At 32.9% G+C, this 25514-nt stretch overlaps 1 protein-coding gene across 7 annotated transcripts in view; it reads left to right on the top strand.

Moving 5' to 3' along the window:
- Positions 1 to 22577, top strand: part of RUNDC3B (RUN domain containing 3B) — a 149804-nt gene extending 127227 nt beyond the window's left edge. For all 7 annotated transcript variants that reach the window (XM_081287888.1, XM_081287884.1, XM_081287887.1 and 4 more), the window contains 2 exons: positions 7945 to 8066; positions 22221 to 22577. In XM_081287888.1, the coding sequence (XP_081144014.1) occupies positions 7945 to 8066; positions 22221 to 22366 (268 nt within the window). In that variant the 3' untranslated portion in view covers positions 22367 to 22577. The remainder of the gene's footprint in view (positions 1 to 7944; positions 8067 to 22220) is intronic.
- The last annotated feature ends 2937 nt before the right edge of the window (positions 22578 to 25514 follow it).

The raw sequence follows: 25514 nt of genomic DNA, 5'->3' as shown, positions 1-25514 counted from the left end.
GGTTCTATAATTTTCATTATATAGATCTTTCACCTCTTTTGTTGGTTCCCAAATATTTTATTTTTTTTTTGAGGCTATTGAGAATGGGGTAGTTTTCCTCATTTTCCTTTCTGAGGATTTGTCACTGATATACAGAAATGCTTTTGATTTATGGGTGTTGATTTTATATCCTGCTGCTTTGCTGAATTCATTTACTAGTTCTAGAAGTTTTCTGGTGGAACTTTTAGGGTCTTCCAGGTATAGAATCATATCATCAGCAAATAGTGTGAATTTGAGTTCTTCTTTTCCTATGTATATCCCTTTAATTTCTTTCATCTCTCTAATTGTTCTGGCCAGTGTTTCAAGAACTGTGTTAAATAGAAGTGGTGAAAGAGGGCATCCCTGTCTTGTTCCAGTTTTTAGAGGGAATGCCTTCAATTTTTCTCCATCTAGAATGATGCTGGCCTGGGGCTTAGCATAGATAGCCTTTATGATATTGAACTATGTTCCTGTTATCCCTAGTTTTTCTAGTGTTTTGAACATAAAGGGGTGCTGTATTTTGTCAAATCTTTTTCTGCATCTATTGAGATGATCATATGATTCTTATCTTTAAGTTTATTGATGTGATGAATTACATTTATTGATTTTCATATGTTGAACCAACCTTGCATCCCTGGGATGAATCTCACTTGATCATGGTGCATGATATTTTTGATAATTTTTGTATTCAATTTGCCAGAATTTTATTGAGAATTTTTGCATCTATGTTCATTAGAGATATTGATCTGAAGTTTTCTTTTTTTTGATGTGTCTTTTCCTGGTTTTGGAATCAGACTGACATTGCCCTCATAGAAAGAGTTTGGAAGTGCTGCCTCTTTTTCTATTTCCTGAAATAAATTGGAGAGTATTGGTATTAGTTCTTCTTTAAAGGTCTTGTAGAACTCGACTGTGTATCCATCCGGTCCTGGGATTTTCTTAGTTGGTAGACTTTTGATGGAATCTGCTATTTTGTCACTTGAAATTGATCTGTTTAAATTATGTATATCATCCTGATTCAATTTGGGCAAATTATGACTCTAGAAATTTGTCAATGCCTTTGATATTTTCTATTTTATTGGAGTATAAGTTTTCAAAATAATTTCTAATTATCCTCTGTATTTCTGTAGTATCTGTTGTGATATTTCCTTTTTCATCACATATGTTAATAATTTGAGTTTTCTCTCTCCTTTTCTTTGTTAGCATAGCTAAGGGTCTGTAAATTTTATTTATTTTTTCAAAGAACCAATTTTTTGCTCTGTCAGTTTTTTCAGTTGTTTCTTTTGTTTCAATTTCATTGATTTCAGCTCTGATTTTAATTATTTCCTGTCTTCTGCTGCTTTTGGTATTGATTTGTTCTTTTTCTAGGGCTTTGAGATGTTGTGTTAAGTCATTTATTTGTTGACTTTTTCTTCTTTTAAGGAATGAACTTCACACAATGAACTTTCCTCTTAGAACTGCTTTCATAGTGTCCTTAAGATTTCAATATGAAGTATCTGTGTTCTAATTCACCTCTAAAAACTTTTTAATCTCCTCCTTGATGTCTTCTGCAACACATTGTTCATTCAGTGGCATACTATTTAGTCTCCAGGTGTTGGAGTGGCTTTTATTTCTTATTTTATCATTGATTTCTAATTTCATTCCATTATGATCTAATAGAATGCAGGGTAGTATCTCTACTTTTTTTATATTTGTTTAAGAGTTGCTTTGTGGTATAATATATGGTCTATTTTAGAGAAGGATCCACGTGCTACTGAGAAGAAAGTATATTTTCTCATTGAAGGATAGACTATTCTATATATGTCAGTTAAGTCTAAGTTATTGATTGTATTATTGAGTTTTATAGTTTCTTTGTTCAACTTTTGTTTGGAAGATCTATCTAGTGATGAAGGAGGTGTGTTAAAGTCACCCAAAATTATTGTTTTGTGGTTTGTTTGACTCTTGAACTTGAGAAGAGCTTGTTTGATGAACATAGCTGCTCTGTTTGGGGCATATATATTTATAATTGTTAAGTCTTTTTAGTGTAAGGTTCTCTTGAGCAGTATGTAGTGTCCTTCTTTATTCTTTTTGATTGACTTTACTTTGAAGTCTACTTTATTTGATATGAGGATGGAAACTTGCTTCCACAGTCCATGTGAGTGATATGATTTTTCCCAACCCTTAACCTTCAATCTGTGAATGTCTTTTTCCATGAAATGAGTCTTTTGGAGGCAGCATATTGTTGGGGCTTTTTTTTTTTTAAATCCGATCTGCTAGTCTATGTCTTTTGATTGGCAAGTTTAGGCCATTAACATTCAGGGCTATTATTGAGATATGATTTGTATTCCCAGCCATTTTTATTTATTTTTAGTATTTAACATGACTTGGTTTCTCCTCTGATTAGATTTTGCTTTAGTAATCCCTCTCTCTGCTGATTATCATCATTGTTGTTCATTTCCTCTTCTTGAAGTATTTTGCTGAGGATGTTCTGTAGTGCAGGTTTTCTAGTTGTAAATTCTTTTAACTTTTGTTTATTAGGGAAGGTTTTTATTTCATTATCAAACCTAAAGCTTAGTTTTGCTGGATATAAGATTCTTGGTTGGCATCCATTTTCTTTCAGAGCTTGGTATATGTTGTTCCACGATCTCCTGGCTTTGAGGGTCTGGGTTGAAAAATCTGCTGAGATTGGAATTGGTCTCTTCTTATATGTGATCTGATTCCTCTCTCTTGTAACTTTTAAGATTCTATCCTTATTCTGTATGCTAGGCATTTTCATTATAATGTGCCTAGGTGTAGATCTGTTGTAATTTTGTACATGCGCTGCCCTGTAAGCCGCTTGTATTTGGTTTTCCAATTTGTTCTTCATGCATGGGAAATTTTCCGGTATTATCTCATTGAAGAGATTGTACATTCATTTGGTTTGAAACTCTGTGCCTTCCTCTATCCCAATAACACTTATATTTGGTCTTTTGATGCTGTCCTATAATTCTTGGATGTTCTGTTCATGGTTTCTAACTATCTTCATTGTGTGATCAACTTTATTTTCCAGATTATATACTTTGTCTTCATTATCTGACATTCTTTCTTCCAAGTGAGTTAGTCTATTGGTTATGCTTTCTATTGAGTTTTTTATTTGATTTATTGTATCCTTCATTTCAAGGATTTGACTTTTTTTTTTTTCAGAGTATCTCTCTCTTGAAGTGATCTTTTGCTACCTGTATTTGCTCTCTTATCTCATTGTTCGAGTGATCAATCTTTGCTTGTATTTGCTCATTTAGGTCTTCTTTAATTCACTGATCATTTTAATTATGAACTTTCTGAACTGCTTCTCTGACATCTCATCAACTTCGCTGTCCATGGGTTCTGTTATTAGAGTGTCCTGGTTTGTTTGGGGCACTTTCCTCCCTTGTTTTTTCATGGTGTCTATGTCTTCCTTTCTTGCAGAGTGGATCTGAGATATTAGTTTCTTCCCTGTATTTTTGTAGTACCTGTGCATATTGTCTGTACCTCACCTTGATGTTGGGCTTACAGACCCTGCTGGTGTCCCTCAATGAATGCTACTGCATCCTGGATCTGGATCCTGCTTAAGTTGGAGTGGGTGGATCTGGGCCGCTTGCCTTGACCTCCCGCGGTAGTCTGCTGGTTGGAAGGGGAAGTCCTGCGCCAAAGGATAGGCTCTGGTGGTGTCTGTCCCACCTGGGGAGGGGTGAACTGGGCCTACTGAGAGCCTGATTCCCATATAGGCTAGTGTGGGCAGTCTGGGCTGGATCTTGGCTCCCCCGGTAGTCCACTGGTCAGAAGGGGTGGTTCTGCACCAGAGGCTAGGCTCTATCGAGTATCTGCCCCTCCAGGGAAGGGGTGGACCAGGCCTGCTGTGTTTCTGGGCCCTGCAGAGGCTGGTGTGAGTGGATCTGTCTCCCATATTTTGAACATGGCAATACCATGTTTAAAAATTGATAAAACAATTAGGATTACAGGAAAATCTCAATACTAAATAAGTATGTAAAGCATGCTCTCCTAATACAACATGGAATAATTGCTTACTTTTTTGTTTCCAATATGTTATGTCTTAATATTTTATATTCATAAAGTCTAGGTACGATGAGCCTGTTAGATGATCTGTTATATAGCCTCATTAGAGTATTGCCTAACTCAACTAATCTTACGCCAAAAGATCAGAATCCTTGTCATCATACTTATGTTTTCTACTTTTTTTTTTTAGGTCTTTCAATCATTGATTTCCAATTTGCCTGTTACTCAGACTGTAAAATTGTGAGATTCATAAGCTTTAATAAGCCCTTCATGACCTATTATTTAGGCTTTTAATTTTTCTTAATAACTTTCGTTTCAGATGTATTAGGAATTTTCTTTCCCATGTGTGTCTTTCAAACATGTTTGGAGTAGGTGTCTTTAAACACCAAAACCACAAACATATTTTGGTTTGTAAAGTGGGCATTGAACTGATTCACATAGTCCTTCCCTAGAAGGCTTTTCTTGTATCACTCTATTAATTTTTACTAGATTTAGAGAAAATAGATATTCTGCTATAAAAATTGATTATTTTTGTTTCTTAAACTTATTTGTATGAAAAAAACAGGAGTAAAAAAGTAGTGTATCTCTCTCCATGTAATTGCATGTGCCTCTGTATACACAGTGTACATATATTTGTTTTTATATTCCACATATGGATAATACTTGTCTCTGTGCATCATCTGTTTCCTGTGACTATCAGATAACGTAAATTATTGACCTCAGCACATCTATTGGACAAATAAATGACACAAATTATTCATATTATTCTGATTATTTATATAAAGTGTAAGAAAAATTAACTAATGAATTCAGACCTGTCACTCAATTTCCTTTTTTTTGTATCCAGTTTCATGTATATGAATTTGTATTTGAATGGTTTAAAAATATTTAAATAGTTAGATTTTGAATATAGTATATGTTGTAGTATACCAAATGCCCATGACATATAAGTCCTACAAATTTAATTTATATTATATTTAATAGTATAATAGCATATACCAAAATATAAACTTTTGTATAGTTAGAATGCATGGCTTTTACTGTATGGTGTTGTTACTTTGATTAGGTTAAGCTACTGATATTTTAAAAATTATATTCTGAGACATAAAAATAGCTATTAATTGGATTGGTATGTCTGGTGGGTTATATTTAAATCTTACAGTGTGATGTTAATTAGTATAAAATTCTACAATAGGACTTAGCTGTGGACCTTTACGATAGAGCTCCCCTAGATGGATAATTTACTGTGTGACAACAAATGTTGTCAGATGGTGCTTCAAGTCTTGGTGGAAATCAGGTAAGAATGTAGAAGCCAAACCCCTTCTTAGTTACATGGAAAGCAACTGAACTAGTTTCCTCCCAGATTGTGCATTTGTAGTCATCTTCAAGCAGGGGAGATATTGTAAACTACTGTTCTTAATGTATTATGAATAGAGTACTTAATTTTGGTTTGGAATTTTTATTATTGCTTCAAAAGATCATTGTATATCAAATTCTATTTCTATATTAATTGGTATTGGGTTAAGTAAAGTTTATAACTCAAGGATTGTCTACTGAGACAAATTAAAGGGTATAAAAGTCCCCAAATCACTTTGGATTCAGAAGTGTGATATCCTAAAAGGAACTTCAGTAGTCATGCAGAAAGCTCATTTCCTATTGCTCTTCTCAGGGGCTACTTTCATAGTTTCTTCCTCCCAATGACTGCAGTACTGGAGATTATTGTAAATATGTGCTGTCAAACTCTCAGGCCATATTTAACACTATTTAATGAATTCCATGTCTTTTTGCTTATGAGTACTTAATGTTTGTAAATATTTATAGATATTTTTAATTTAAAAATATTAACACGTTTCTCATGATGAAAATCAGTGTCAGACATTCATTTTAAGCCATCAATTTAAAGAGGAAGACTTCTACTTACTGGGCAAGAAAAATTATTTGAAGAAGTATTTATCATGTAATATGAATTATATATATAAATTATTATTATATAAAATATAACAAAATTTCTCACTAAATTCCTGTTTCTGCTTTCCTCAATAGCTAAAGAAATGACTTTAATGAAAATAAAGTGAAAATTTCAGTAATATATTTATAGTATAATTTAGATATTCTATCTCAGCAAAGGCTATTCTATGACAAGAGTTTCTAACAAAATAGGAAGCCAAATCTTTTCTTTCCATATTAGAGATAAGTAAGTTTTGTGTGTGTGTGTGTGTGTGTGTGTGTGTGTGTGTAATAGTGCCTAGAATATAGCAAGTACTTTTTAAACATTGGGTATCATTTTTATATTGTGTATCATGTAACTCATGAAAGTGTTATATGCCTTATTTGAGTTTCCTGCAATAACAGAATTAAAAATTAGAATTAAGGGCTAGGTTTGTGGCTCAGTGGTAGAGTGCTTACCTAGCATGTCCGAGGCCCTGGGTTGATCCTCAGCACCACATAAAAATAAATAAATAAAGGAGTCCAACTATAACTAAAAAATAAAATATTTTTAAAAAATTATAATTAAGTGCTTTTTTACTCAGAATTTGAAAAGTCATTATATTATAACTTGAGAACACCACATTCTAATCTTGTAAAGTTATTCTGTCACCTCATTCTTCATTTCTTAGTGAAGAAAACAGATATCTTTTGTATATACCTCATTGCTGTGAAATTCTGTAAAATTTTATGTTAATAAATTGATGGAGTATAAGCACAAAGGCAATTTTAAATAACTACAAATAACTGCTGTTTTTGTAGACACACTGGGTTCTGCCCCCATCCCCCCTTTTTTATACCACAGATTGAACCCAAGGGTTCCACATTCCCAGCTCTTTTCATTTTTAATATTGAAACAGAGATTACAGGCATGTGCCATTGCATCCAACTGGGCTCTGCCTTTTTAAAAAATGTGCACTGTAGTTTTAGTGAATGAATATTTTCTCATTTACTTCTCATTTTGAGTTGAGTCCTGACTAAAACAAAATAACCTCTGAGCATAAGTATACAAATGATATTTAATATCAAATTTTTCAAATCTGTAAGTCTACTCTTACGTGTATTAATAGATCTATTAAATAGATTATTTAAACTATATGTGCTTTCCTATAAATATTATCATAAAATATATTTTAAGAAAATTAGATGGGATTTGACTACCTTGTGAAATAGATATTTGAGCTTTTCATAGATCATACATATTTGGAATTGATAATTTTTCCCTTTACATGAAAAGTGAATAACTAACAGAGCTGCATGTATGTTTTGAGTTTATGTTATCCTAAAGAGCCAAATATGAAAAAGGGTTAATAATAAGCTTTCATTAACTTTTTACTTGTAACTGAACTTATTTTCTAATATAATTCACTTCTAATTAATTACCTTAATAAAAAATTGGCCTCAATATATCATATAAATGAGGAAATTAATTATTTATTACTCACATTCTTTAAACTTCAAAATTATAGGAATTTGTAATAATTTTGTTGTTTTTTTTAATAACCATCTATAATCATACTAAAATATTGAAGAATTATAAACTAATTAAAACACTGGTCATTATCCAAACTTTGTTTCTTTATTAAGAATAATCTATAGATTTTCTGCTTTTTTGAGAATTATAAATAACTCAATGATAAGTTCTCATTTTCTAGTCACCTGAATAATCAAAAATGGTGTGAGGTTTTAATTTATTTGACAAATTATTTTCCTTTTCTACTTTGCAACAAGTAAAACATATATACCTCCAAAGAGGGTAGGAAGGAAAGTGTAATAGAGATCATACTAAAGTCATGATGAAGACAAAATTTAGGGTAAATATTGGGAAGAAAATTAACTAGAAATTTAATAAACTTGAAACCCTTAAAGAATTCTCTAAAAATTCTTTTTTTGTTAGAAAAATGCAAGTAGTATTTTGTTTTTATTTTGCAGGAAAAGTTACCATAGTCTTGACCAGTTGTCAGCAGAAGTTAGCCTTTCTCAGACTTCACTGGATCCAGGTCAGTCACAAGAAGGAGAAGGAAAACAAGACCCATTGAATTTCATCAGTGAAGGTAAGAAAAAAAATTGAGTCAAAAGTTATCTTTTTAATACTGTTTATGTTTTCATTACAGACAAGGTCAGAGAATAAATACTGGCATTTCTGTGAAGCATGCTAGAAATCAAGTTGCCTTATGATTAAAAATGGTCTGCCTTAGTTTCTTTCTCAGGTGCCTTACCTTCTCAGAGGCTCATCTATGTTACTGAATTATTAGTAATAATAAACAAAACAGAAATTCTAGGCAAAAAGATAAAACTACTTACAAGGGGAAAAGAATGAGATGGGTAGTAACCTCCTCTAATTTTGCAGTGATAATAATTAGAAAAAATAAAGACTTTTCTAAATAACACAAGTTTTTTTTAAAAAAAGGGAAGAAAACATGTCATCATGTAATAATTAAACAAACAGCAAATAAAACAGAAGCAAAATGGTACATTATATAGGAAAGAACACCAAAAATGCATATAAAACATCAAAGAAAATATCATGTAAATAAAGGTAGTAAATGTAACAACACATACATAAAAAATTATAATAAATTTAAGTTATTCAGAAGGTCAACATGTAAAGAGATAGAGGAGGACAATTAAAACACAAAGAAATCAGGGTGTAGACCTGATATCAGACAAGTAGAATTTAAGTCAAAATGCATTAAACATTACAAAATAGTCATGTTTTAATGCTGAATGCCACAATAAAGATATAAAAGGATTATGCACCTAACAATGGCATCCACTTTTATACAAGATAAAAGGAGAAATATGAACTAGTGACAATAAGAGATTTAATATTCTCTTCTCAGTATAAGAAAATCAAATGGACAAAAACCTGGTAAGAATATATAAAAGACCTATAGCAGAATGTTATAGTTTGGACTGTAAATGTCCTTCAAAGGCCTATCTGTCAAAGACCAAGTCTTCAACTTGGTGCTGTGGGAAGGTGGAAACTTTATAAGAGGTAGGTCCTAGTGGGAGGTCTTTTGATCATTAGAGAGCGTGCTCTTGAAAAGAATAGTGATACCCCAGCATCTCCTCTTCTTTTTTCCACTTCTGACCATGAGGTGAGCAGCTTTGTTCCCTGCAGTAGTGTGCTTCCTCTCCAAGCCCAAAGCAATAGGGCCAATCATTAATTAACTGGAACCTCTGGAACTGTGAGCCAAAATAAATCTTTTCTTTTTTTTAACCTTTTTTTTAGTTGGACATAATACCTTTATTTCATTCATTTATCTATCTATCTATTTATTTATTTTATTTATTATGTGGTGCTGAAGATCAGACCCAGTGCCTCACACATGCAAAGCAAGTGCTCTACCACTAAGCCACAACCCCAGCCCCATAAATCTTTTCTTTTTAAAAGTTGATTATCTTAGGTATTTGTTATAGTAATGGAAAGCTGACTGCCACAGATGTAAAAGACCTAAATAACATAATCAGTAAGGTAGATCTTATAATATTATGGAACTTGACACCCTGATTGTATAGAAAACATTATATAGATATGTTATTATTATATAGATAATTATATAGATACCTTCTTAAGTACAAATAGAATAGTAACAAATGATCATATATTAGATCATAAAGAAAATAATAAATTCAAAACATAAAATATTGCAAATAGTATTCTCTGGTCACACTGTAAGAGAACTCTAGAAGTTATTCATCATGATAATTCTTTTGTTCAAAAGGGCCTTTCACTTGGAAATAAATAAACCTATTAAATTGGATAACAGAAATTCAAGCTGAAATCATGGATATCTAAAAAATAATGACAATAGATTTTATGGAGTTGATTTCAAGCAATAACCAGAGAAAATTTTATCTTTTATATACTTTTGTTAAAAAAAACAAAATAAGATAAATAAATTCTGTTTTTTGGCTCACAAAGCTGGAAAAATAACAACAAAGTAACCAAAAGCACAAGAAAAGAAATAATAAAGATAAGATCACAAACAAATGAGATACAGAATAAAAAATAGAGACTACTTTGCAGATCTCTATGCAAATTCATTTGAAAACCTAAATGAAATGGATAATTTCCTCTGTAAGTATACTTCACAGAATTATTTGCATTAGAGATAGAAAGCTTAAAACACTATCCAGGAAAAAAAAATAGAGCTATGTAAGAACTACTCAATAGAAAAGGGCCAGGCTCATGTGATTTCTCAGAAGCATTCTACCTAAACATCAAAGATCAAATATTCCCCCAATGCTTTATAAATTACTATTCCAAAATGAAGGAAAACTTCTTAATTATTTTAGGAAGTAAGTATAGCCAAATAAATACACTATAACAAATAAAAACTATAGATTAATATTACTTATGGATATTGTTGCAAAAGTTCTAAGTAATATATTAATGAACAGAATCCAGCAACAAATAAAGAAAATGTTATATCACAATCAGGTGGATTTGCTCCAGAATGTTTGGAATGTGAAGTGATCAATATTAGAAAATCCTCTAATGTCACAAATACTATATTAATAGATCTGAAATAGTAAAGGCAATCTCCATAGATGCAATAAAGGGCCTTGGATAGAATTCAACACTTGTGTGACAAATAAGAATATTCAAGAAAAATACCTTATTTACATGAATGTATGCGTATGTGTGTATGTATGTGTAGAACTTTTTCTTAAAACTAGTGTCTTACTTAATGGGGAAATACTTAGCTGAGGGACAAAGTAAGGCTCTACATTGTTTCTACCATAATTTCACATTATACTGATAGTATTAGGCAGTGCATTTAGAGAAGAAACCTTAAGTAAAGACATGAGAATTATGTTTTGGAGATGATTTTATGAACTTGGAAAAACAGAGAAATAATACAACTAAATGCAGCAATAAAAGAAGTCCTGAAATGTAGCTAGATACAGAATTATCATGCAGAAATCTGTAGTCCTGACTTACCCAAACAGTGATCAGTGAGATACTCTAATGATCAGGGAAAACAATTTAAATAGCAACAAATATAAAGTACTTAGACTTTGCACATATCTTGTGAAATTTATAAACTGTTCTTAAGAGACTCAAAAGTAGATTTGAGCAAATTGAAAGAAATACTTTTTTAGTTCCCCCTAAGTTTAGAGTTAACTCAGTCCTGTAAATGCTTTTGCTTTCTAATACAGCAACCATACATCTACGAATTTACCCTGAAGATACATTTAATCAGTATGAAAATATGAATGCCAAGATTATTAAGCTACCTTGGCATTCCTTCCTTTTCTATACTTTTACCTAGGTGCTTAACACATTTTAAGGAATTTTTCTAGCTACTGCTTTTCTAAAATTTAAATTCTTGGGCTGGGGTCGTAGGACAGTGGTTGAATGCTCACCTCACATGTGTGAGGCACTGGGTTCAATCCTCAGCACCACATAGAAAAATAAATAAATAAAACAAAGATATTGAAAAAATAAAATAAAATTTAACTTCTTATTTTGAAAAAATATTAGATTCATAAGTAATTATAGGAAATAATACAAAGAAGGGAACTGGGTGTGCCTTTCACCCAGTTTACCATCTTGTTCACTTCTTACAAAGCTATAGTACAGCATCATAGCCACAATATTGAAATTAATACAACTCACTTATTTTATTCAAATATACATGTATTCCTATATTGTGTAGTTCTATGCTGTCATTGGATGCTTAGGTTTGTGTTCACCACTGCAGTCAAGATACAGAAAAGTTCTATCAACACAAAGATCCCTTGTGCTGCCCTTTTGTAAGCACACCCACCTCCTTCCCAGACTCCATCTCTGTCCCATCCCTAATCTATGGCTAGCACTAATCTGTTCTCTACGACTGAAATTTAGTCAGTTCAATAAAGTTATATAAGTCATATAGTATATATAAGACTGTACATATAGTTTAGACATGTAGTACTTCGGCTATTGGGATTGACCTTTTTCACTCAGCATATTTCCCTTGAGATCTGTCCAAGTTGTGTGTATCCATAGTTCATCTTTTATATTGCCAAAATATTCCATTTCATGAATACACTATAATTTTGTTTAAAACAACACCCATTAAAAGACATTTGGGTTATTTGGGGTTATAAATTTACTATGAAGATTATTGAGTTTTGGTATATACAGAAGTGTCTTCATTTCTGTGTCATAAATACCCAGGAGTACAGTGCTGAGATGTATGAAGAAACAACCAAATTATTTTGATTGTACCATTTTGCATTCCCACCAACAATGGATGAGTGATCCAGTTTCTTCACATTCTTGCCAATATTTAGGGTTTGATTTAAGCTATTCTGTAATAGCTCTGTATTATTTCTTACATTTTTTTAATTGTAGCTATTCTGGTTCATGTGGAGTGTTACCTCATTATGGTTTTAGTTTGCGTTTCCCTGAACATCTTTTCACCTGCTTATTTGCCATGTATGTCCTCTTCATTGAAACACCTTCTCATGTTTTTTACATTTTCTCTAATTAGATCACTTTTAACTGTTGAGTTTTGAGAGTTCAGTAGATCATTCAAAAATCAATGCTTGTACTTGAAAAAAAACATGAAGGTAAAACAATAAATATTTTTATATTTTCTAAAATTAGAGTAATCTTTTATAAAAATTAACTCTTTTATTGATTTTATTTTTTTAAATACACAACAGCAGAATGCATTACAATTCTTATTACACATATAGAGCATAGTTTTTCATATCTTTGTATATAAAGTATGTTCACACCAATTCATGTCTTTATACATGAACTTTTTTTGCATTACAATTCTTATTACACATATATACCACAGTTTTTCATATCTTTGTATATAAAGTAGGTTGACACCCAATTCGTGTCTTCATACATGTATTTTGGATAATGATGTCCATCACATTCCACCATCCTTGCTAATCCCCTCTTAAGGCAAAAATATTTATTGGAAATTCAACATTTCTTTTACTGTTCTTTTTTTCTTACATTGATTTCCAGTCAAAATAAATTGAAAATTTTTATTAGAAGAAAATCATGACATCATACCAATTTTATAATATTCTTTCCATTTTATTCTGAATATAAACTATGTGATAATATCTTTAATATTTGTGTGCTTTACTGCATTGATTAAATTCTTTTAGAATGAACATACATGTCTTTGTTATAAGCATAGTAAGTGGGTTTTCCTTCTTACAAAAAATAAAAAACAAAAAAACCCAACTAGTAGCCTAATATATCAAGATTTTAAAGGGATAATTTTGGTGGTGGAACTATAAATGATTAGTTTTTTTCATTGTTGAGTATTTTTTTTAAAGAGAGAGTGAGAGAGGGAGAGAGAGAGAGAGAATTTTAATATATTTATTTTTTAGTTATCGGGGGACACAACATCTTTGGTTTTTTTTTTTGTATGTGGTGCTGAGGATCGAACCCGGGCCGCGCATGCCAGGCGAGCACGCTACCGCTTGAGCCACATCCCCAGCCCATTGTTGAGTATTTTTAATTGGTTTTCTTTGTTATACATGACAGTAGAATCTATTTTGATAAAAATTATACAAGCATGGAATATATCTTATTCTAATTAGGATTCCATTCTTGTGGATGGACATGAGTTTGGGATTCACTTAGGTATTTTCATATGTGTACATAGAAAAATTATGTTATATGTATTCTTTTTTAAAAATTTATTTATTCTAATTTGTTATGACAGCAAGATGCATTTCGATTCATACTACACAAATGGAATACAATTTTTCATTTCTCTGGTTGTACACAAAGTAGAGTCACACCATTCGTGTCTTCATACATGTACCTAGGGTAATGATGTTCATCTCATTGGACCATCTTTCCTGCCCCCATGCTCCCTTCCTACCCTTCTGTCCCCTTTGCTCTATCCAAAGTTCTTCCATTCCTCCCATCCCCACCTTCCATCCCCATTATGGATCAGCATCCACTTATCAGAGAAAACTTTCAACCTTTGGTTTTTTGGGATTGGCTTGATATTCTTCAACTCTATCCATTTACCTGAAAATGCCATGATTTTATTCTCTTTTAATGCTGAGTAATTTTTTCACTTTTATACATTTAATTCATGTTAATACTTTTATTAATATCTCCTGAAAAGTCTTAAGCAATAAAGTTTTTTTACTTAGTACTTAAAACAGCAGTTTATGAGCTAGGCATGATTGCACACATCTGTACAGCCAGCAACTCAGGAGGCTGAGGCAGGAGGATAGCAAGTTCAAGGTCAGCCTCAGCAACTTAGCAAGACCCTGATTTAAAATTAAAAATAAAGACACTGGGGTTACGGCTCAGGGGTAGAGCGCTTTCCTACACGTGCAAGGCCCTGGGTTTGATCCTCAGCACCACATAAAAATTTTTAAAAATAAATAAATAAATAAAGTTATTTTGTCCAACTACAACTACAAATAAAAATAAAATATACATTAAAAAATAAAAAGGGCTGGGGATATGACTCAGTAGTTACATGCTCCTGGGCTGATACCCTGATACCACCACAACTACCAACAACAATAAAAATAACAGTAACTTACATATTCTAAAATTTGCTTAAGCAGAAAACAGTTTTTTATGACTTTTCAGAGCCCATAACTCAATATTTATCAAGGTCATTTTAATATATATTATAATCTAAAGGCATATTTTAATATATATTATAATCAAAAGCAGCTCCACTATTTCAGAAGTTAAAGTGCACTATAATCAATGCTAGAATAAGAAATCATCATTGTTTTCTGAAATATTTATTAAGCCCTCATATGTGGCAGACATTTCCTACAAGATACTGTATTTTATTAAAACTAAGATGACCCGAGTCTTAGAATAAACTATTTTTTACATATCACCAAAAAAATTGCTAGCAATTAAACTTCAACATGTTCCTGTATCTCTTAGTATTTTTGTATTTATTTAAAGAGATCCTTTAGACTTTCTTTAACCACTTTTATTTAAAAATAATTCACTTAATAAGGGGTCTGGGACTATGGCTCAATGATAGAGTGCTCGCGTGGCATGTGTAAGTCATTGAGTTCAGTCCTCAGAACCACATAAAAATAAAATAAAGGTATTATGGCCACCTACAACTAAAATATATATATATATTTTAAAAAATAATTCACACAATATAAAATTTACCCCTTCTATTTATTTATTTACTTACCTATTTTCAGTACTGGGGATTGAACTCTGAGACACTCTACCACTAGGCTCCTTTTACTTTTTATTTTGAGACAGGGTTGCCGAGTGTCTTGCTAAGTTGCTGAGGCTGGCCTTGAAGTTGCCATCCTTCTGCTTCAGCCTCCTCAATCACTAGGATTAAATGTGGATGCTTGGCAGAATTCAAAATTCACCATTTTAAAGTATACAGTGAAGTGGTAATCAGAGCATTCACAGTGTTATGCAGCCATCACCACTGCTTCGTTCCCAAATATTATCATCACCCAAAAAAGAAGCCCTATTAGTCCCCAGTTCCAATTCCCCCTCAGTTTACCCCCACCCCTGTAACTGGCAACTACTAATTTACTCTCTATGTCTTTGGATTTGTCTATTCTAAAATTTTAATATAATAGAGTCCTATAATATGTAGCTCTTTTAAAAGTTGTGACTTCTTTGGCTTAGCATGTTTCAGGGTTCATTCATGTCATAACATATCAATATTTTATTCCTTTTTGTGGCAGAATGATATTACACAGTATGAATATACCAAATTTGTTTGTTTATTCATCAGTTGAACTTGTTGGTGGTTTTTACTTTTTGGCTATTCTGAATAATGCTGCAATGAAGATTTATATATGTCTTTGTGTGACCATATATTTTTATTTCTCTTGAGTATATACTTAGGGCTAGACTTAACTGGATCATATATTTGACCATTTGAGGAGCTGCCAACCAATATATCAAAGTAACTGCATTATTTACAATCCCAATGTCAACAAAAGGGGTTTCAGTTTCTCTTTAACACTTGTTATTATGTGCTTTTTTTAAAAAAAATTGTTTGTTATAATTAGTTATACATGATAGCAGAATGCATTTCAATTCATTGTACACAAATGGAGCACAACTTCTCATTTCTCTGGTTGTACATGATGTAAAGTTGCACCACAAGTGCAGTCATACATGTTTGTAGGGTAATGATGTCCATCTCACAATGAGCATTAATTTGGACTTCATTGTAGTTTGAATTTGCATTTCCCCAATAATGATTTTTAGCATCTTTTCATGTGCTTACTGGTCATTTTGGTCATTTGTATATCATCTTTGGAGCAATGTTTGTTCAAGTTCTTTGGTGGTTTTAAAATTGTATTATCCTTTATTATTGATGAATTGAGTTACAATTTTGGTAAACTCTGTTTATCAAATTTTTCTTACGATTGCTTATGCTTTGATGTCGTATATAAGAAACTGTTGTCTAATCCCAGGTCATGCATATCTATACCTATGTTTCCTTCTAGGAATTTTACAGTTTTAACTTTTACATTTAGGTCTCTGATTTATTTTGTGTTAATTTTTATATAAACTGTGGGCAAAGGGTCCAACTTTGTTCTTTTGCATATGAATATGTAGATGTCCCAAAATCATTTGTTGAAAGTACAGTTTTCTCCCTCATTGAATGGTCTTAGAACCCTTGTAGAAATCTATGGACCGTAAATGTATGGATTTATTTCTGGGGTTTCAATTCTATTCCACCGATCTGGGTGTCTTTGCTAGTACCACACTATCCTTGTGCTAATACCACACTGTCTTGATTACTTTAGCTTTTAGTTTGAAATTAGGATGTTTGAGGTCTATAGTATTGTTCCTTTTCAAAATTGTTGAAGTTATATGGGATCTTTTGCATTTTGTTATGAATTTTAGAATCAGTTTGTCATCTCTGAAATAAAAAAGGCAATGAAAATTTCAATGGGAGTGACATTGAATATATATTGGGAGAGTTAATGCCATTTTAACAATATTGTCTTCTAATCCATAGAAAAATGAGACTTTTTTCATGTATTTAGATATTTAATTGCTTTCAACATATTCCATAATTTTCAAAAGGTATACAACTCTTGCACTTCTGTGGTCAAATTTATTCTTACATATATGATTCTTTTAGATACTGTTATCAGTGCAATTGTTTTCTTAATTTCATTCTTTGATCATTTGTTGCTTCTTTTAGACTTTAAGCACAGATTTAAAAAATCATATTTTGTTGCTCTGTATCTATAAGAGGGAAAATAAAAATAAATTCAATTGCTCAGGGTATTTCCAGGACTTCTTTGTTCAGAATCAGTCTCTTCTGAGTCCTTTTTTGAGTCAAAATCGTCAGTGACCATGTCTTTCCTCACAATATCATCCTCTGTGCCAACAAAGAACCATTTCAATACTCTACTATTGTAGGAATTTTTATTTTAAACTACCAGTAAGTTTTCTGTATGCCCTTTCCTGTTTTCCTATAGTTTATCCGTACCCCCTCAATTAAACCAAATACTTTTGGAAGTTAAACAGCTTCTCCTCATGGGCCATAGGAATTTTATGAAAAATGTTAAAAGATCCTGCACAATACATTAATGAGTCATACCAGCTGCATATGGTTCAGTTTTTGTGGCACCAGCCTCCCTGCCAGGTGCTCTACTACTGAGCTATACCTTTTAATCATAATATAATTGAACCCAGGTCCTTGTGTATGCTAGGCAAGCACTCTACCACTCAGCTACAACCTGCCCCCAGCCCCCAGGATTTCTCCTGCCTTAGCTACATGCTTGGTATGTGATAAGCAATCCTTTTGCATGTCACAATTTTTCATTTACTTGCAAGGTATTTTCCTTTCTTAGAGATTTCCTTTGTAACAAGCTTTGTCTTATTTTATGAGAAAATGACTTGCAATAATTTTTCTAATGTGTATTTGCTTTAGTAATATGAAATTTACCTCTAGCTGCCTGTTTTCATTCTTTCCTGTAAACAAATAACTTTTCATTTTAAGGCCAAATTATGGTTTTTAAGGTATTTTAAGCAGTATATAAACTCAGCACTTGTAATTCCAGTCAGACAAGTAACTGAATTAAATTGATATCAACATGACTACCTGTGACCAAGTCCATATAGACACATGCAGAAACAACTGTGTCAGAGTCCCCCCAACCTCGCCCAATCAACTACAACATATACTGGTTCAAGCAGTTTGAAATTTTACTATATGAAGTAATAGCCTTCCCGTTTCTCTAACTATCAATTATAAAAAGTGACATGGACCTTACATGTTAACAGCTTAACTTTTCTTCAGTTTGTGGATTTGTGATAGAGGTTAAGGCGTTCCTTTAGGCATTCCTCAAAATTAGAATACATATTCACTATCTCTTCCTGTCCTCATTGATCCCCTTTTTCTTATCCTGTCTTAGAGTTGGTAATCTCACCATTCATCTACCAATTCTGAAAACCTTCTGAGTCTTTCTTGTTTTTTCCACCTATCATTTTGCTGTCTTCAAGTCCTACCAGTTTGAGTCTAAAGATTTCTTTCTTTCCTTTTTTTTTGGAGGTGGGGTACTAGGCATTAACTCAGAGGTGCTCTACCACTGAGCTATACCTTTTAATAATAATATAATATGATAAACATTTTAAAATATAAATGTAGCAACTACTCATCCATATGTTTTCTAAGAGTAATTATGTTTTCCTGGTCAGCAAAACTGTGAAGTTAGCAAAACCAGTCATTTTTTTGGTATCTGTTCCCACTTTGCAAAGGAAAGAACAGGCTCAGAGAAGATGCCTTGCCCAAGGTTGCAAAGCTGAAAAGGACATAGGCCCTATCTTGAGTTCCAGTGCAATTTCATGTAATCATTCTTTATTAATTGTATAGTTATTTAATGACCTATTGTGTACTAGGTACTGGGAGTACAGTAATCAATAAAACAGAGTCCATGTCCTTTCTCAAAGAGTTTATCAACTAATGAGAGAGAGAGAGAGAGAGAGAGAGAGAGAGAGAGAGAGAGAGAAAGAGAGAGAGAGAGAGAGAAAAAACGAACCCCCACTTTCCACACAGTGTGATAAGGTAGAGTTAAGTACAAAAGGACTATGGGAAAACTTCAAAGGCTGGTTGAAATAATACATAATATTCAAAACCATCTGATATCCAGCTCAGCTTACATTTCCATAATGACATGAGTGAAATCCAAGTTTTCCATCTTTGGAAACCTGATTTTCAAAGTCTTTAGCCTTTCACAACCCTAAGCCAGAGCCACTTGCAGCTAGTGTCTGGGCAGTGTGCGTTGAAACTTACTCAGCTATAGGAAGTTTTACCTCAGCCACAGAAACAGACGTGCCATTCTTCCTTCAGAGTTTCATCAAAGTCCAGCATTTAGGAGAGTTCCTGATGCAAATAGTAGATACTAATTAAATGTTCAATACATGAACGCAGTCTCTAAAATCAAACCTTCCTTGTAAGTTGGTATAGTCCAGTCTCACCAGGACCAACCTGTTTCTAATGCATTACTTAACCTAAGTATGGGTTTCCCAGTATTCTTCTAGAATAGGTACTTATTTTATTTGTTTAGGTTTTTATTATCCTTTACTAACCAACTGAACACAAACATGTCCTCATAAAAAGGTAAACTTTTAATTTTTTGTTCTAAAGCATGTTATTTCAAACTTTCATATCTAGTTTTATAAGAAGCAAAATCTTGTGTAATATTTTACAGTCATATTGAAACTGCTGAAAGATCCAACATGTCTAGATGCAGATCTTTGCACAATTAGATATATTTTTATTATCTTGTAGATTATGAAAGATTCTATAGGTTTTAGGATCTTATTGTTATCATTCTTTTCTTTATGCATTATTTTATTTTATTTTATTTTATTTTTTTATTTTATTGTTGGTTGCTCAAAACATTACATAGTTCTTAATATACCATATTTCACAGATTGATTCAAGTGGGTTATGAACTCCCATTTTTACCCCGTATACAGATTGCTGTGTCACATCAGTTACATTTCCATTGATTTACAAATTGCCTTTCTAGTGACTGATGTATTCTGCTGTCTATCCCATTCTCCACTATCCCCCCTCCCCTCCCCTCCTCTCCCCTCCCCTTCTCTCTCTCCACCCCCTCTACTATAAATCGTTTCTTCTACTTATATAATTTTTCTCCTACCCCCCCTTTCCTCTTATATGTAATTGTGTATAACCCTGAGGCTCACCTTCCAATTCCATGCAATTTCCCTTCTCTCTCCCTTTCCCTCCCACCTATCATCCCTGTTTAATGTTAATCTTCTTCTCAAGCTCTTCATCTCTACCCTGTCCTTGGTTACTCCCCTTATATCAAAGAAGACATTTGGCATTTGTTTTTTAAGGATTGGCTAGCTTCGCTTAGCATAATCTGCTCTAATGCCATCCATTTCCCTCCAAATTCTATGATTTTGTCATTTCTTATTGCAGAGTAATACTCCATTGTGTATAAATGCCACATTTTTTAAATCCATTCATCTATTGAAGGGCTTCTAGGTTGGTTCCACAATCTTGCTATCGTGAATTGTGCTGCTATGAACATGGATGTAGCAGTGTCCCTGTAGCATGCTCTTGTTAGGTCTTTAGGGAATAAACCAAGAAGGGGAATAGCTGGGTCAAATGGTGGTTCCATTCCCAGCTTTCCAAGAAATCTCCATACTGCTTTCCAAATTGGCTGCACCATTTTGCAGTCCCACCAACAATGAACAAGTGTACCCATTTCCCCGCATCCTCGCCAGCACTTGTTGTCGTTGGACTTCTTAATGGCTGCCAATCTTACTGGAGTGAGATGGTATCTTAGGGTGGTTTTGATTTGCATTTCTCTGACTGCTAGAGATGGTGAGCATTTTTTCATGTACTTGTTAATTGGTTGTATGTCCTCCTCTGAGAAGTGTCTGTTTAGGTCCTTGGCCCATTTGTTGATTGGTTATTTGTTATCTTATTATCTAATTTTTTGAGTTCTTTGTATACTCTGGATATTAGGGCTCTATCTGAAGTGTGTGGAGTAAAGATTTGTTCCCAGAATGTAGGCTCCCTGTTTATCTCTCTTATTGTTTCTTTTGTTGAGAGAAAACTTTTTAGTTTGAGTAAGTCCCATTTGTTGATTCTGGTTGTTAACTCTTGCGCTATGGGTGTCCTATTGAGGAATTTGGAGCCCGACCCCACAGTATGTAGATCATAGCCAACTTTTTCTTCTATCAGACGCCGTGTCTCTGATTTAATATTGAGCTCCTTGATCCATTTTGAGTTAACTTTTGTGCATGGTGAGAGAAAGGGATTCAGTTTCATTTTGATGCAAATGGATTTCCAGTTTTCCCAGCACCATTTGTTGAAGATGCTATCCTTCCTCCATTGCATGCTTTTAGCCCCTTTATCAAATATAAGATAGTTGTAGTTTTGTGGATTGGTTACTGTGTCTTCTATTCTGTACCATTGGTCCACTCGCCTGTTTTGGTACCAGTACCATGCTGTTTTTGTTACTATTGCTCTGTAGTATAGTTTGAAGTCTGGTATCGCTATACCGCCTGATTCACACTTCCTGCTTAGCATTGTTTTTGCTATTCTGGGTCTTTTATTATTCCATATGAATTTCCTGATTGTTTTATCTATTTCTACAAGAAATGCTGTTGGGATTTTGATTGGGATAGCATTGAACTTATAGAGAACTTTTGGTAATATCGCCATTTTGATGATGTTAGTTAGTTCTGCCTATCCATGAACAGGGTATATTTTTCCATCTTCTGAGGTCTTCTTCTATATCTCTCTTTAGGGTTCTGTAGTTTTAATTGTATAGGTCTTTCACCTCTTTTGTTAGGTTGATTCCCAAGTATTTTATTTTTTGGGGGGATATTGTGAATGGAGTAGTTGTCCTCATTTCCGTTTCAGAGGATTTGTCGCTGATATACAGGAATGCATTTGATTTATGCGTGTTGATTTTATATCCTGCCACTTTGCTGAATTCATTTATTAACTCTAATAGTTTCTTTGCATTATTTTATTTTAGTACAGAACTGGATATTGAACCCAGGGGCATTTTACCACTGAGCTGCATCCCCAATCCAATTTTGAGATGGGGTTTTGCCAGACTGCTGAGGCTGTCCTTAACTTGGGATGCTCCTGCCTCAGCTTCCCAAGTCACTGGGTTATATTTATGCACCACATGCTAAATTTATTGATTTCATTTTCAAAGGCTATTAATTGTTATTTTATCCTGACTTTCAGGTAAAGAAGATACTCCCTCATTACTTGGTCTCTGTGGGTCTCTTACATCAGTGGCAAGTTACAAGTCTCTAACAAGCCTAAAATCTAATGACTACCTTGCAAGTCCTACAACGGAGATGACAAGTCCAGGCCTAACTCCATCCTGAAAAACTTATGTGAAAGTTGAAAGTTTCTATATTGTAAATGTTCAGTTTATGTAAGTTCAATTGCTGGGGAGACCTTTGAAATTTTATATTGTTCTGGTACATGTCTGGAATTCTGCTTAGAGAGTTCAGTACTCCATGTAAACGTATAAGGGGAAAAATAATGGTCCTGACATTTTTTCATTTTAAAAAAACTTATATTTGTCATTGAGAAAGTTTAAAATTGAACAGGCTTTAAAAAACTTTTGAAGATTCTCCAAATTAATGATTCATTCAAATTGTACATAATTAATATTCAACTGATTTTTATATATTTCTTTACACATATCTTAGTGATCAGAGACTGAGATCAAGGCTTTATTCCAGAGACTTAAGCTAAATATTTTCTTTCACTCAGTGGTCAAATTTTCAAAATAAGACAACTAAATTCAGTTTTCCACTAATTTCTAACATTTAAATGCCATATGTTTAATATTAGGGCAGTGTTCTAGATTGCAGTTCACAGTGGTTTTTCAGTTTTTTTGGTTTTGGGTGGTTTTGTTTTGTTTTGTTGGTTATGCTGGGGATTGAACCCAGGGCCATGTACATGCTAAAGAAGTGCTCAACACTGAGCTATTCCCTAGCCTGTCATTTTTTTCTTCAACATTTATCATTGGGTACTAATTAAACATTCCATTTAACATTTTATAAATTTTGTAGGAATGTGCCTTTTTTGGCAATCACTGATTTTCTTTGTATGGGTCATAGGTAAAGTATATTATACAGAGAGAAAATGAATAAATTTCTTCTTTTTGTTTCCCCAGGATTTTCATTAACGGTTGTCAGTTTTTAAATGTGATCAGGTATGTCTGAAAAGTTGGAAACGTTTCAAATATAGAAGGAATGCTAGAAAATGTTACATCAGGAATGATTTTAAGTTCAGCTAAAGATTGAGAAGCTTTTAAACAAGAATCACTAGAATAAGCACCATACGTAATAATAAATAAATGTCTGACATACAGTGCTATTTTTTCTTCCCTTACATGTAACAATGAAGTGTGTCATGCGTGTTTTATGAACTCTAGCATCATTTCATAATCTCATTTATAAAATGATGTTAATATTTAAAAGGTCCCTACACTTCTACAGGTAAATTAGTTTTTTTATAGTCCATATTTTAAATCTTTTGCAATTTTTAAAACAGCTACATTTGTCCCTTAAATTTCCACCATATTGAAAGTGAAAATATATGAAACATATTTTCTATAGTAAGAAATAAGGAAAACATGATTAGCTGTGCCAAAGAAATTTTATACATTGTTTACATGAAAAGGCCACAATATTTATCTGGAATGTCATATGGTATTTTTGTTTATTACTAAAACATTACATTCAAACATAGTAGCTTTGACATATAGGAAAAATGTTCTTCCTAAAACAATTTTTTTAAGAAGTGAATTACCTGTTCATTCTTTGTATTAGAAATGTAGGAGTCTGATGGTTCTCTGCAATATTTAGAGCTTAGTTTCATAATTTGGAATATAAAATAAGGTCAGTCTTGTATGTGAGACAGTCCAAACAATGTCATTTCAGGGACAAAGGAGACCTGGAAGCCCTTATAATAAGCTATCTTAAGTGTGCCAGGACATACTCAGAGCTTTATTACTTTACCTTAAGGCTTTAATATTTGTAGAAATGCAAATATTCTTGAGAAATGGTACCTTTAATCTATTCTTAATTCTGTATACCCTTGACAAGAGTGAAGTATCCAAAGCAGTTTTTAACAAGCATGAGGGAAGGAAGGAAGATACAAAATAAAGACATTTGATATCTTGGGAGGATGGAGTAAAGAAATGAATGAGGAGGGAACTTTGGGAATTTTAGGCTAGCCTTGAGCAGCTTTCCTAAGAATTCTCAGAATATTTAAATGCTTTATAATTCATGGTCCACTCTCAGCTGACACATAGGATCCTTCAGTAATTAAAAAATATTATTAATTTTTTTCCATTCATTTTTAAAATGTAGAAGGAAATTCAAGATTCCATAATTGGTATACTTTTCAGATTTGTCTACTGGGAACAGTAATTTGTGTATCTTAACCTGCTGCTAAGTGCAGATTTAAACATGACATCTGAGGATCAGGACTTTTCCTCCTTTCTTGGAGCTCTTGGAATAAAATTCATTGGCTACTGTGAAGTTCAGGTTTTTACACAGTTCATTTCACACTAGAGGTAGTTTGTAAATGTTTGCATGAAGAAACAATGTATGTCTTAACCTTTAATTTAAGTGGTAGTGTTTATTTTTAACAACCTCTCCCCCCAAAAGAATGCTGAACTATATGTTAATATTTCCATGTGTATTTTGTTGACTTGATGTACTATACTTGTTGCATGTATATTAAAGATTTTGTACCCTGCATTAATAGATTTTTTTCCTTGACTAGAAGGTACCAAATGCAAGTTGCTCACTGAACTTTTTGTTTCAACACATGTGGTAAATATATATTATTTTACACCTAAAATACTAATAGGAAAGTGGATTTGGAGAAATCCTTATTTCAACCCAAATTAAATACTCTGTTTCACCACATGACATTTTAGTCAGTAACAGATAGCGTATGTGATAGTGGTCCCACAAGATTATATTGGTGTTGAAATTCTGTTAGCTAGTGACATCATAGCTTTCATAATGTCACTGCTGATAAAATGCTGAGATGTCTTAAATGTAATTATGAGGGCTAGAAGATGAAGGAAAAGATGAGGAATGTTAATCAGTTAACAATTTGCAGGGGAAAAAAAAACAACAAAAAATAGTTCACATTCCTGATAATATGTTGAATACTTAGATCCCATCACTTTGAACTACCAGGACCACCAAACCTTGTTTACATATCAACTTTTTTAAAAAAAAAAATTTTAGATGTTGATGAACTTTTATTTTATGTATTTATTTATATGCAATAGTGAGAATCAAACCCAGTACCTCACACATGCTAGGCAAGCACTCTACCACTGAGCCACAACCCCAGCCCTACATATCAACTTTTCAGACTAGGGTAAATATCCGAACCAATCCAGAAGCTACAGATGGGACTGCCTACCTTTCCAACACTTCACCTGCCCTATTATAGTGCCTCTCATATCTATAGTCAATGTAGGTTCAATTTATGGTT

The sequence above is a fragment of the Spermophilus citellus genome (genome assembly GCF_964194105.1).
Source record: "Spermophilus citellus genome assembly, chromosome: 3".
NCBI lineage: Eukaryota > Metazoa > Chordata > Mammalia > Rodentia > Sciuridae > Spermophilus > Spermophilus citellus.
Note: the sequence above shows the minus strand (reverse complement) of the source record. Positions and strands in the feature narration are given on the sequence as shown.